Below are 13330 nucleotides of genomic sequence, written 5' to 3' on the forward strand. Positions count from 1 at the left end.
TTGCTGCCCCTTCTCTTGCCTAGCAGCCTCACTCTTGCCACTCCTTGACAATCCCCTCTCTGCTGTCTCTTTTCCAGATTGAAGAATCATAGCTCACTAGCCACAAGAAACAGAAAACTGAACTGCTGCTCTGTGTCAAAGCCTTCCAAGTGGATATGTAGCTTTCAGCTTGGTTCAGCATGCTGTGCCTTCTCAAATATCATTTTGGAGCCCAGGACAGCTTTTCCCCTAGAGTCCAGGAGGTTCTCTGAGTGCTCATCCTCTGGTGACTACAATTAGGGCATACTGTCTGCAAAGTCTTGAGCCTTCAGACATGGATTTGGTTTGCTCAGGAGAAGGTGAGGTGGGCCTTTCTTGCAAGTCAAATGTGCAGAGAAGTGTGGAATGGTCTCAGACAATTATATTTCCCAAATGGCAGGGAAGATATGTCAGCTCCAACCCTTCCCCAAATGACATGAGAAGGAAGGGCACACTTAGACTGCAGAGCACTTCTAATGCTGCCTATGCAGCATTACAAAGAATGTGATTGTATGTAGCTGTTTCTGATCCACAGACTCCTAGCAGTACTGTGTATCCAAAACAACACAGCACATAGTGAAAATGGAGTGTAGCAGGTGGACAGATGGCAATTTATTGACATACCAACTTCAGACATGCTGCCAGAGAATAAAAAGGTTTATTGGAAAATACCTAGACTTCATAGGAACTAGGAATCATATTTTTAAACTCTTGCTGGCCTTCAGAGCTCGGAAGCAGCTCGGCTGCTCTTCCCTCATCCCTTTGTATCACCCTCCCTGCTGCTCTTTGCAGAGTTGCTTCCCATGGGGGCTGCAGCAGCCTCATTTGCCACGGCAGCACCTTCACAGCAGGTCCTGCTGGCCCAGGTCAGCAATGCCAGGGCACAGTTCTGGGCCCAGCCATTGATACAGAGGTGTAGATCTTACTCAACTTTGCTGAATCTGCACTTTTACCTCTCATTTTAGCCTCTACGGAGGACATTTTCTCCTCATAAACAAAAGAGCTCTATCCCTTCCATGGTATTTGACTGTGATATTATTTTTTCATTCAGGACACAGACATCTTAAAATACCTCTGAACTTTCACCAAAAAATTTTCTGTCTTTTTCTTAAAAAATTACAGGGTTCCAAGCACAGTGCCAGTGGTCTATATTTTCAGTATATCGGTCAGAATTATCTGCTTGCACAAAAATTAAGAACAAAATTGGAGCCTACATTAAACTCACAAACCTAGTTTTCAACAGATGTCTTTCAGAGGACTGGTAGACATCACTTCGTATCCCTAGTGACACCTAATGGCCCAGATTATAACGAGTCAAATAGTTCTGTTTCACTGTGGGGACATTAGGTGGACTCTGTGCCTTGAAAACCTCTTGTGTGTAGTTTTAGGAAGCCACTTACCATTTCAGCCTGATTTTCTCAATTTCTTTGTTTTAAAATAATCATCAAGCAAAAAAGTAATTAAGAGAATAGCTATTTTTTTTCTTTATGTTAGGTAATAAATACTTCCATAATAAATGTTGATAGTTTTATTGTCATTGTACCTACAAAGTGCAGTGACAGACATGCTTATTCCAGTTTGAGAATAGTTTTATAATTGATTAATAGCCTTACACACTCTGCTCCTTGGGACAATATTTCACAAATCTTCCCCTTTTTTAATTTTTTTTTAGTTGCAGCAAAACTGTTGACTGCTTTTGGCTATAAGGAAAGCAGAACATAATTTATATGGTAAACCTTGAAATGTCTTTTTTGCTTGAACACTTGTGTTAACTGTAGCTAATCCTTTATGACTGTATTGGGAAGACCAGTATTTGCAGTTGTCCCATAGTCTTCATAGCAGCTATGAAAATGTGTTTCCCTGCTGTCAGCATCATCATTTCAAGTCATATTTAACACTGACTTTGCAAATGGTTGAGACAGCTCTCAATACTGCCATGTGTCTCCTTTTTAAAGCATTTTTAAAGTACTGATACTGTAATTCCCAGTTCTGCATGTGTATCCCAGCAGAAGGAAGATTCTTTAACTCAACAATTAACACTAATAGTATTTTTAATTGAACAAACTGTAACTTAAAGAGCCTTTTCTCCAAAGACTGTGAAATAGGAAATAATACCTCTAGAGGATTATTACATCAAGAGGCAGTAAGAAAGATTTCCTTATATGATTGTTGTGGCTATTAGAGAGCTAAAGCAGTCCACCTTTTAAGACAAACACTCTTCTCATATTTCTGAAGTTATATCTCTTTGGTATCATCTTGATATATTTACTGAGGACACATAGAGGAAATCTTTTAAGACTATCTGGAAATACAATAGCAAATTAAAAAATATTAGTTATTTGATATGCCATATGGAGATAATCTCAAGGTAAGAATAGGAGCTGCAGGGTTTACCTTGCTTAAGCTCAAAAATTAAAAAACAAAACAAAACAACTTCAGCTGTTTAGTGACTTCATATATCGATATATTCTCATTTTAAAAATAGGATCTAAATCTTAATCTAAACCACTTCTGTCAATAATGGCTACTCACTATATCATATGTTTCAGGTTGTGTGGTACAGTAACCCAGAATAGGTAATGATATGTTTAGTTTGAAATGCTTTTATTAGAACAAACAGAAGAACCAACAATTAACATTCATAAAATCAATGATATGTCACTGGAATGAAGATGGGAAATTATATTAGTCAGGAAGATGTCATATTTGGAGATAATGATTTATGCAATAATGGTAGACTTTCTGTATGCTCCTTCAGAACAAGAGACACAGCCTCATAGTACATGCATCACAAAGAAGCCCAAATTTATTCCTGGAAGAAGAATGCTTTGCTGAAGTTTACAATTTCATCTGCAAGTTGTTCAGGCATCAATTCAAGGATGGTTGCCCAGCAAGTTCAAAAGAAAGGAATGGTATTATTCTGAAAGCTGTGTTTATTTCACAGAAATCCGGCAGAGAAAACAGATTCTCAAAAACAGTGGCAGCATTTCTCACAAAAATCAAAACACTGGCCCTGTCTCTCAAGTTATTCAATGATGATGGGAATCCTTAACTAACTCCTGAAATTCTCATTCAATCCTGGTTATAAGTCCTGAACACAAGTTGTTTGAGCAGAAATACCTGAACCCAAAGATCTGAAAAGTCCTACACTTCTTCAAGAATATCTCCCTAGATATTGAAGGCTTTCCACTTGGAGAAAATATTGAAGAGATGAGATTAAACTACAATACTACATTAAAGGGGGTCTGTTGCTGAGAGGAAGGCAAGCATTATTTCAAGCTCTTGTTCTCCTTAGGGAGAACAATATCTACCAAAGAAGAGGATGAAGTTTGTTGGATTGTGTCTGATCAAGAAAAGGAATGGGTGGTCAGCCCTAAACTCTTCAAACTCAGAAGAATATTTGATGTCTCCCATCACACCAGATGAGCCAGCCATCTCAGAGCCCTCTTCATTGACTTCCATGTACGCCTCATGGATGGCCTCAGATATCTTCAGGTTCTCTGCTGAAGAGATGCCAGACAGATTGGCCGAAGGACTGAACAGGTCAGTCATACCCAAGGCCACTAAAACAGATGTGAGGTTATATTTTCCCTCAATCTTCATGCGCGGGAGGTACACTTTCACTCTCTTTGTTTCCATCACGTTAGGACTGGTCCACTCTGTAAGTTTTTCAAAGCTGATTCTGTTCTCAAGCTGCAAAGAGAGGGAAGGAATTAAATGCCTGAGACAAGAGTGGAATGGCCTTAGCAGCTATTTTTATACCTCTTGTTACTACTTTTTTCCATTACTTTGTGTACACAATAGAACTGATACTTAATCTTAAATGTATTTATCTTGTATGCTTCTTTCTGACTATGGCCTATATCTCTTCTGTCTTGATGAAGTTCTCCAAAACTTTGGCATCTGAAAGTTTCTTCATCAGATCAAGGCTTTTTTTGTGAAAATACAGTTCTTGAAAACATCAGATCAAATTGTCTCCAAAACTGTTCCTCCTGGAACATATTTTATTGACGCATTCCCTCATCTTAGTTCCTTTCTAATGCTACTTTTCCCATTTTCCTTTTAGTCAGCTCTTGAAATACTTTCTTCATCACTTGCATTTTTTATTTCCCCTTGGATAAACTTTTATTGTTTAGCAAACTGTCGAGTGCTCTCTTGGAAGACTGAAATCACTTGAAATGAAAAAAAGTCCTGCTAGTATATCTGGTTTTGGTACCTTAGGGAGACTGGTGCATATAGCAACATCTTATTCTGCAGGGCTACAACAGCACTTCACTCCTTTACCGTTGTTTATTATTAGACTGAGTTCAGGGCTCTCCTAAGAGGCCAGTCTCTGCCTGAGCACCTGGTAGCCCCCGGGGGGCTTTTATGCTCCCCTGCCTGCCCAGCACAGCCGTGCTGTGGGCACCTCGCATGTACATGGGCAGCAAAAGGTCTGGTGGCAGCCAAGTCCCACTGAAGTGGTAACTCTTCTGCTTCCCCTGCCAGGGCCATACCTGCTCCAGGCCAGAGACGTCATCAGGTAACAGCACCAACATGCTCAGCTGTCCACTGGCGTACGGAAGCTCCAGGATCTTTATTTCCTCTGCAGCCACTGCTGCCACTTTGAAGGTACTGTTCTGACACATCATTTGCACAGGCCTGCTTTCTTGCTGCAAAAACAGAAGCGTGAGTCAACGTGACCGGGGAGCGATTTTTCCTTTAAGCAGGCAGGCAAATGTACAAGCCCTTTGAAAGGGATACGACTCGATTTTCAAGCATGTTGCCTTTGAAGAAGAGCTGTGTCTCCTGCCTGCTGGTGTGCCCTGGAAGCCTGGTCAGACACAGCTCTTGCAAACACTCCTTGGCCTTAGGCCCAGGCGCTGCTGGTGAGGGAGCCTTCTAAATCACCCAACCTGTGACAGCAACAGGTTTTATGTGTAACACCCTGACTGCTGGCTGTGTGAGCCAACAGCTGTCCTGGCAAAAAACTGTGTGTGTGCCCCCCTACCTCTGTCACATTGAAGGGTGTTTCCCAAGTATGTTCTTCTTTAAATGCTGTCTTCCATATCCCTTTGAAGTAAATGGCATTCACAAGGACCAGTGCAGAATCGAGATCAACAGAGCCTGACACAAGGAAATCTTGGATCTGTCCTTTAAGAAAGAAGCAGTGCAGAGAGTGGTAAGATACATCTCCTCTGGTGTGCACAAATGCCTGCAATGAGGGGCATTGAGGTGGGGGTGCCACTTTGAGGAGATTTGTTTTCATAACAAGAAGCAACCTGCTCTTGCTTGACCCACTTTTTCTAGGCATTACGAGGAGAGGAAGACAAGGATATAGATTATGGTAGATAGGGGAAAATACCTGCTACCCATTTTTCTGTCCTTACCATTTGTTTCTTTTTCCACCCAGGAATTAATGAGCTGTCTTGCTTCCTCTGTAGCTGTTTTGAAGTTAACTTCTTCCAGCCCTGCTTTGTAGAATTTCATTGCACACTTTAAGTATTCCTATGAGCAGAAGGGTTGCAGCTGTCAGGCTGATGAGAACTTGACAATATATGAATGTGAGATGCAAGCTTATGAAGCAAAAGGTTTAAAAGAACAGTGAATTTATACCCCGGTGTTTGAACATGTCAGTCACAGCTGTCTTCCTGTAGCTGAATCTTAAAGCCGGACAAGAAATATTACTTCACATATTTAGGTCTGGCACATTTTTTTTCAGATAGGATTGTAAGTTCAAATTTTGACATATTTTCTTCATTTTAGAAAAACACTTTCAGTGTAACAAACATTTTTAAGGACAGACAATGTTTGTTTCCTTCTCTCTGTGCCCTCTTGTTATTTTGAATACTATGTTCTTACATTATTAGGTTTCAAAAACAAAGCTTTTTTCACTCGGAAGATTTTATATTTGGCTTTGAAAAAAATCCAAGTTTGTCTTCATGCTTTCAAGTCATAAGATGTATTTAATTTCCCTTAAGTTACATTTTTCATTAAAAGCCGTTTTCTAGCAAATGAACAGCAACCTTGATTACTCCCCATGACTCTTGCAACATGGACATGTTTTATGCTGTTATACTTTTGCCTGGCCTCCACCTAACAGCCACAGGAAGGTTCAAACTCATTCCAGACCAGTTTCCCTCATGGCTCACCACCACCTCTTCATCAGTAGACAGTGTGCTATTGGTGGTGGTTCTTCCCTAGGGTAAAGCTGCAGGGACCTTTATGGGGAATCTTGCTGAAGCCAGGTCACAGTATAACTCACCGTAAGAACAGGGTATGTTTTTTCAATATAGAGTCTGTCAGCAATCTTGAGTGAGTACGTAGCATTGGGCACGGTGACAGCAGAGAGAAGATCCTTGAATGAATTGTGGATGTATTCGGAAGTGCCACACTGAGGTGATGACATGAAAATAAGAAGATATGTTGCATTAGCTTCCTATTATTTAGGAAATAAGACCCTAAAGGATTGTCCCTATCAGTTAAGAGTCATGCTGCAGTGGAGTCCTCCCCCATGGATAGAAGGCTGTCACCTTTGGGACAGCAAGTGCTGTAGTGATGGTGCATTGAACCGCCCCTGAAAAGAAGTCCCCTGAAATGTGCTGTTATAAGAGTGCAGTTATGTTCCTGTCACTGAGATGTCTGGGCTCTTCTCTGACCTGCTTTTGAGACTCTAAGCTGCAAGTCTGCTGTACCCAGGCTTCAGGTGCTGAGCCCCTTTCACATGCTGTCCCCCAGCAGCTCTTGCCCAGGAAGACACCCTGGTGCCCAAAGTATCCTGCCCCACACCTTCACTTGTCCTGGTGCAAGATGTGCAACCTGCCTTCTTTCTCTATTTTTAAACAAATAGGTGAGTTACACCCTCCTCCCCTCCCTCCACAGGTCTCCTTGGTTTGCAAGCATTACCATAGTTTTTGATAGGGTTTGAAACTTCTAGGAGGAGAGACAGAACAGTTCAAGTTTTGTTCTGAGGAGAAAATAAGACAGAAAGGGAGATCAAGTTATTTCTCTACCTGGGATTCAGCAGAATCTTCAACTCCTGTAACGTTATCAAAGTGAAGAACCTTCAAGAGAAAATGCCAGTGGTAGAAATGACAAGCATTACCAAAAATTATGTGAATTTGAGATTTACACACGATGTTTGAGGTAAAGCTGTTGGCCAGAGAAAAAAGTGCTAACTGAGAACATAGATGAACTAAAAATTTACAAGTGATTTTGCTACTGGTTTATGCCCTCTCTGGCCTTCCTGGAAACTGTAAATATCACTCTTTACTGAGGTGATATTTTTTCTAGTAAATGTCTAGAAATTAGCTGAGTTACATATTATGTACTGCTAATAATATTCTGTCTTCTTACCTTCCTGGAATTTGTCTTTTTTATATAATAATAAAAAAAAATCTGATCACATTTTCTGGAAGATGTCAGACTTTAGGAAAAAAATCATATAACAAAATCTGCTGACTGATAATCCATTTTGTTATTTTCCTTGATTTTTTTTTTCTAAGTCAAACTAACTGCCCCTTATAGTGAATATACACATCTTTTTTAGTATTTTCTCTAAATAACACTCAATCCAGTTCTCCATTTCGTGACTTTGGCTTATTTCTTGTGCATTAAAACAGGTGAGAACCTCATCAGTGGATAATATTTTTCAGTGATGTAACTTAGAAGGAACAACAAGCACAAGTAGAGGTCACTTTACACCCATGTAAGTAATTTACCTTCTCAATCTGAGATTGAGTGTTACCTCTTGCTCCCAAATAGACCATGGCCAAGGCTGAAATGATGCTCAGGGGGGAATAAAAGATGTTGTCATTGGCATGGTGGACTTTCAGCTCTTTGAATACATCAAAACAAAATTCTGCATTTGCTGCAGCGATGGAACCCATTGTCAAATCAGTGTTGGCTAAAGGAAACAGAAAGAGTTTGACTTGTTATGATGAAATATATTAATTGCAATACAAGAAAATCAGTGCACTTGAACCCCTGAACTTGGTGCACAGAGTTATTTCAGCAAACAGAATCCAGTGGTGTGTATTTAAAAGGCAGACTTGCTTTTGGATTAATGAGCAATCAAAATGCTGGTTAGCTACCAGTGTTAGCATAGGCTGGTGATTCTTTTATTTGAAACCTGAGATATCCTTCTCTGTACATATATACCATACTGTTGAAAATGTTGCAAAGCATATTAGTTGCCTTGAAATAAGCTCATTAACAGCCTTTTCTCATCCTTTAATGAAAAAAAAACCACATAGATTTGTTCTCAGAATCTTCATTTTTTTTTTGAGACTCCAAACCAGGTTCTTCACTATAGTTTTTAACATCACTTTTAAGATCAACTAAGAGATCAGGCCTCCATGATCCAGACTACAGTTAATTCCAGTATACAGTGTTCAAGTCTGAAGCAAGTGTAAGTTTAGATAAATTTACTCTAATTTTAGCCTAGTGAAATGGATGCTAGGTTCTTACACCACCTACTTTATCAGAGGTCTCAAATGTTATCATCATTACCTTAATTTTTTAAAATAGGATAATGAAGGCACAGCAATGGAGACTGAAAATGAATTGTCCAATTCATCCAGTTTATGACAAGCTTCTGTAGCTAGTACATTCCATTCATTGTTGACTCAACTTTTTAAGAATTGTTGACTCTGTTTTTAGAAACTGTTCTTCAATTCTTATTATCAACTTTTCCATAAAATACACCTTTTAATAAGACAGTGCTTGTTTAGCCTTGTGTTTAATTTGCAGAGATTGCACACCTTCAATATTTAAGTATTTTTTTTGCCTTTTTTTACTGACATTCTTTTAAATTTTTCCCTGTAGTTTCAGCACCTAGCATTTCATCTAGCACTGAAGAGAAGGATTTTTTAGTCAAGAATACAACACAGAGCAGAATATACAGTACTGTAAACTCTAGTGCAGCAATATAGTGTTTATACCACATATAACTTCCCATATGTTGACGCTAGCAGAGAGAGCCTTGCTAGGGTGGAGTTTTCCCTAGCTCTTGGGGTTATCCAAGCAGTTCAAACTTTAATTTGTTTCCCTCTGTGACTGCTAGAGAACAAAATCCAGTATATTCTGTCATATGTATCACAGTCCCTATGGAATCAATGCATTCATGTGACAGCCATTTCTTAATGTGGGATCATTTGAACAACAGTGCACCCTGCTTGAATGGATGCTCAATCTCTCTCTAAATCGAATCACTTATATAAGGTAGATATAAGGCAGATATTTTGAGTATTTACCAGTTCTTGTAGCTATTATATTTTAGGCTTTAAGCTCCATTTATGGTCTTGGTGAAGAAACATATTCATGAAGCAATTTTTTTTTTTTTTAAATCTTAGAAAACATAACTGTTAAAGATAACGCAGAGCTGCAGTATACTAGGGTCACCTGAACATACAGAATTTCTTAATGTCATTTAGAGAATATCTTCCATAAACTCTGCAACTGAGCTTTAATTGCATCCTCTGGAATGTAAACAAATTCAATTTTGTCTTTTAATTCTAAATGAAAAAATAAACGGATAGAGGACGAAGGAAGAAAGGCTGTCATATCACCAGCTTTTCAATGTGGAAGAATTAGTAAACAAAGCTTTAGTTCATACAAACAAACACTTTGACTTTATGCATTGCAGAATAGGAAACAGTAAAATAATAGAGAACACACATATGAAGGTGAGATGAGGCTTCTGCAGAAGACATCCTTTAATCATTTGTGTCATCAACTGATGTTGAAGGTCATAAACATGAGCTTACATCAATCTTTTTGTAAGCTTTGTAACATATTTTTTTAAAAAGTTTCAGATTAGAACTCAAATCATAATCAAAAGAAATGCTTACCTTGTCAGCTTCACCTGTGAAGGTAATAGTACAGCTTCTCAGCTGTACTTGGGGCAGACTTGCTGAACTCTTGAAATATATCTTGTGTAATTTTGTGACACGCCCCACACTGCCTGTTCTGTGTTTACCAAACAAAGTGATGGATGGAACTTAATGTCAGATACGCATTTTTACTTGGAATAAGTCCATTCTTTCAAAAGAAAACAAAAATCCTGAATTAAAGGATTTTACCCCAATATCTCCAGAATGGAAGATTAATTCATCATAGCATGAATTTCAGAAAAGGAAGGAACATATTGAAATGGCTGAAGCAAAAACAATGATAAAATCTATTTATTGGAACTTGAATAGTAAGTATGGTTTGGTTATGGCATCAGATAGTGTGGCATAGCTTGTGAAAATAAAACAAAAGAAGTGAGAAATTCAGTCTTGCAGAATGTCTTCAAGGAAATTTGAGTTAATTTCCTTATTGGTCCTCTGTAATGAATACTTGCAGGACAGATCCCTCTCAGAGTCAACATTCTGTGAACTCATAAAAAAATGACACAATCAGCATATACAGGACTGCTTGCTATGATATGCCCAGTCTATACTTACTGCAACTTTTCTCTCTCGTCGTTGGCTGGACTACCAGTATCACTAGTCTTTCTTCCCACCAGAATCCATAGCTCTTGCTGAGGAATGGAGAAACTTCTGCTACCAATGAACTTGAGAAAGAGTACACCCTTCAAATGTTAGTTGCCCAATTTAATAATATTGGAATAGATTCTTCTGCAAAACTTGCCCAGTGCCACTTACAGCCTGCATTGTAAAAGACGACAGACAGTGTTTCACAGAGCACAGTTTTTCATCCAGCTCAGAGAAATCAGATGTAGTCACAGTCTGCGCAGCACAGCAGTTGAACAAAACCTTCAGTGAGCATATTGTGGGAATACAAATTAACTTCAAAAGCAATATTCAGAGCATCTCTATAGAGAAGAATTACAGAGCTAAAGAAAAGTGTGTTGGGGAAAGAGGGGTTGAGCAGAAGACAAGGCTTCTGTTACTTTTTAAGTTCAGGCATCAGGATATTTAGATCTCAGTCAGATGCTACCAGAAAAGGATTTGAACTCGTTACTAAAATTTTGAAGGGTAGTTCAAGGTGAGTTGTTCTTTTCCTTTTCCACAGGTAACAGCACCAGATGCTAGGTTCAAAATGTGCATTTTATACATACAAAGACCATTCTTACAAATCTTTCGCAAGTAACTTCATAGCACATCAGGTGAAAAAAACAGCTGAAGAAACATTCATGGTCTGCAGGACAGTTAGAATATACAATAGCAAGGAGAAAGCAGTCACATAATTCCTTTGAATTGAAAGAATGAACAGACAGTAAAAGAAACTGCTTTGACCTTTCTAAATGCCATGTGATTTTAAAGCAGGAATCCAAAGTCAATACACAAAATGCCTCTGAAATTGTCTAGAACAAATTATGCTTCTGGAGAGAAGAGATGGACTCTTTAACCCTTAGTTGTCTATGCTAGTGGAAAGCTGCTGAATTATCCATATCTTTCTCCCTAATACAGTCCTCATTAGTCCCGTTCACCTGAAGATGCTAGTGCAACAGTTACCATGAAGGGCTCAGTCTGGACTGGTGCACTAACATACCACTAGTACTTTACATGGCAGTGTGTAGCCCAGACTGGTCTGCTACAGCCATTGCTGTGCAACAACAGTGCTTTTGAAGAAAGATCTTTAGGCCTTGCCTCACGTTGGTGGCCCATCACTGCAAATCTACTGTATAGAGAATGCACTGTTCTCTCACAGGAGCAGCATGTAAATTGGTCACCATTGTGAGTGCCATTTAACTGAAAATGGTATCACTGTGCTGGTGGAAAGACAAGTCAAATGGGTCAATGTGTCTGCACATGGTGAATACCTCCAATCACATGGTTGGAAGTGCTCCCTAAAATGCAAGCTGTACCTGTGGCTGCTGCCCCTTCTGCCTTCCCTGTCTAAGACTGCTTTGTTCCTGTTCAAACAGGCTTTAACACCCACGGTCATGGTCCATTGTATGCTTTACAGCTCAGAAGTCAAAGGGTTAACCAATATGTTTTACCCTGTCACTTCTAACTTCTGAGTATGGCTTGAATCTTCTTCCTTGACCATCAAATTCTCTAGCTGTATGCTCCAGCTCACCATATGTGACCCACCTTGGCATTTGTGCACCAGCTACCTGAATCACATTTGGACCACCATAGACAGCCTGTAGCTTAGTAGCTACAAAGATGTCCAGTGAGTCAGTACAGTTGTTTCATAACAGACAATTCACAGCATTAATGTTGTTAGCAATATCACAGTTTTCAAAATACTTCTGAGTTGAATATCTTCATTAATTAAAGGAATTTTTTGTTTTGCAGTTGAGAAGCGGTAGTACACTCCTCCAGGAGCATGTTAGCACACAACCCAGGTTACTGTTTCTGTTAGCATTCCTATTTTCTATCAGTCAAATGAATGATTAATGTAAAGCAAGTTGCAGAAGCAACAAAATCATTCCACAAGTAAGTAAAAATCTTGATCATGATCAGGCTTCAGTGCAGAATAATAATAATATAAGAGGTACTGCATAGTCTACTCAGTGACTTTAGATCTGTCATGGAGTCTAGTGAGATTAAGCAAACCTTCCTGTAACTGAAACACCTCCCAGGATAAAAGATAATGGATTTCTCTGTTCAGCACACCTGTGTAAAGCAGCACAAACACAAAAGGATGTGTTTTGCCACATGTCCTTGTTTCGACAATGCTTGCCCCAAGAAAGAGGTCAGTTAAGGCTCTGATGTCCTTTGCTCTGCCAGGCATTTCATTGTGAAGCTGTCCCTAAACCAATAGACTCTTGAACATTTGGGCCTTTCCAAAAGGATATGAAGTCCAGGTCACCTCACAGACCAAAGCCTCTCAACCAATCACAGCAACACACACAGAACTCGAGATTTTGTTCTTGTCCATGCTGCTGCTCTTTTGTCAGTAGGAAGGAGCATGTTGATTTTTTTGTGTTTGTCTTGCTCAGAGAGACTGCCAGTGATTGTTTAGTTAGCTGCCATTGCAAAACTTGGTGCTGTAGCTACCAATGATGGTTTCCCTCTCAGATGTCTTGTAGGACCATGTTCCTTCCCCAACCTGAAGAAAATGAAGGCCCTTACACCCGACATACACACGATGCAGGACATGTGGCCACTGGCATTGGCACGACTAGTTGACTGGCTGTGCCATATGAGATCTTAGTTAGCACGGTCCTTCCTCACAGACAAGACTGTTCATGGCAGCCTGTGATTAGCACTGCTTATGTCAACATGCCTGTCACTTTACCTCCCACCTTTCACGGGAAGGCTGCCCAGCATGCCAGTTATCTTCACACGTGCTCCCTGGAAAAATAGCATTTTTCTTTTGCACAAAATAGAATAAACTAATCTCTTCGCTGTTTCAACACATTGTTCCATGAAGC

At 39.5% G+C, this 13330-nt stretch overlaps 1 protein-coding gene across 2 annotated transcripts; it reads right to left on the reverse strand.

The window, feature by feature from the left end:
• Positions 1–2660: 2660 nt before the first annotated feature.
• On the reverse strand, positions 2661–10600 carry LOC104361392 (ovalbumin-related protein Y). Of its 2 annotated transcripts, none has more exons than XM_032992024.2 (8): positions 10446–10600; positions 7719–7903; positions 7011–7061; positions 6263–6391; positions 5388–5505; positions 5009–5151; positions 4515–4670; positions 2661–3711 (listed from the first exon to the last, which is right to left on the reverse strand). In XM_032992024.2, exons 2-8 carry the CDS (start codon positions 7884–7886, stop codon positions 3310–3312), a joined length of 1167 nt encoding a protein of 388 aa, XP_032847915.2. In that variant the 5' UTR covers positions 7887–7903; positions 10446–10600; the 3' UTR covers positions 2661–3309. The 2 variants fall into 2 exon arrangements, with proteins under 2 accessions (XP_032847915.2, XP_009965822.2); XM_009967520.3 differs by lacking the exon at positions 10446–10600 and adding an exon at positions 9849–9893.
• Positions 10601–13330: the final 2730 nt, after the last annotated feature.

Source organism: Tyto alba, unplaced genomic scaffold (genome assembly GCF_018691265.1).
Source record: "Tyto alba isolate M040663 unplaced genomic scaffold, T.alba_DEE_v4.0 Super-Scaffold_48, whole genome shotgun sequence".
NCBI classification, from domain to species: Eukaryota; Metazoa; Chordata; class Aves; order Strigiformes; family Tytonidae; genus Tyto; species Tyto alba.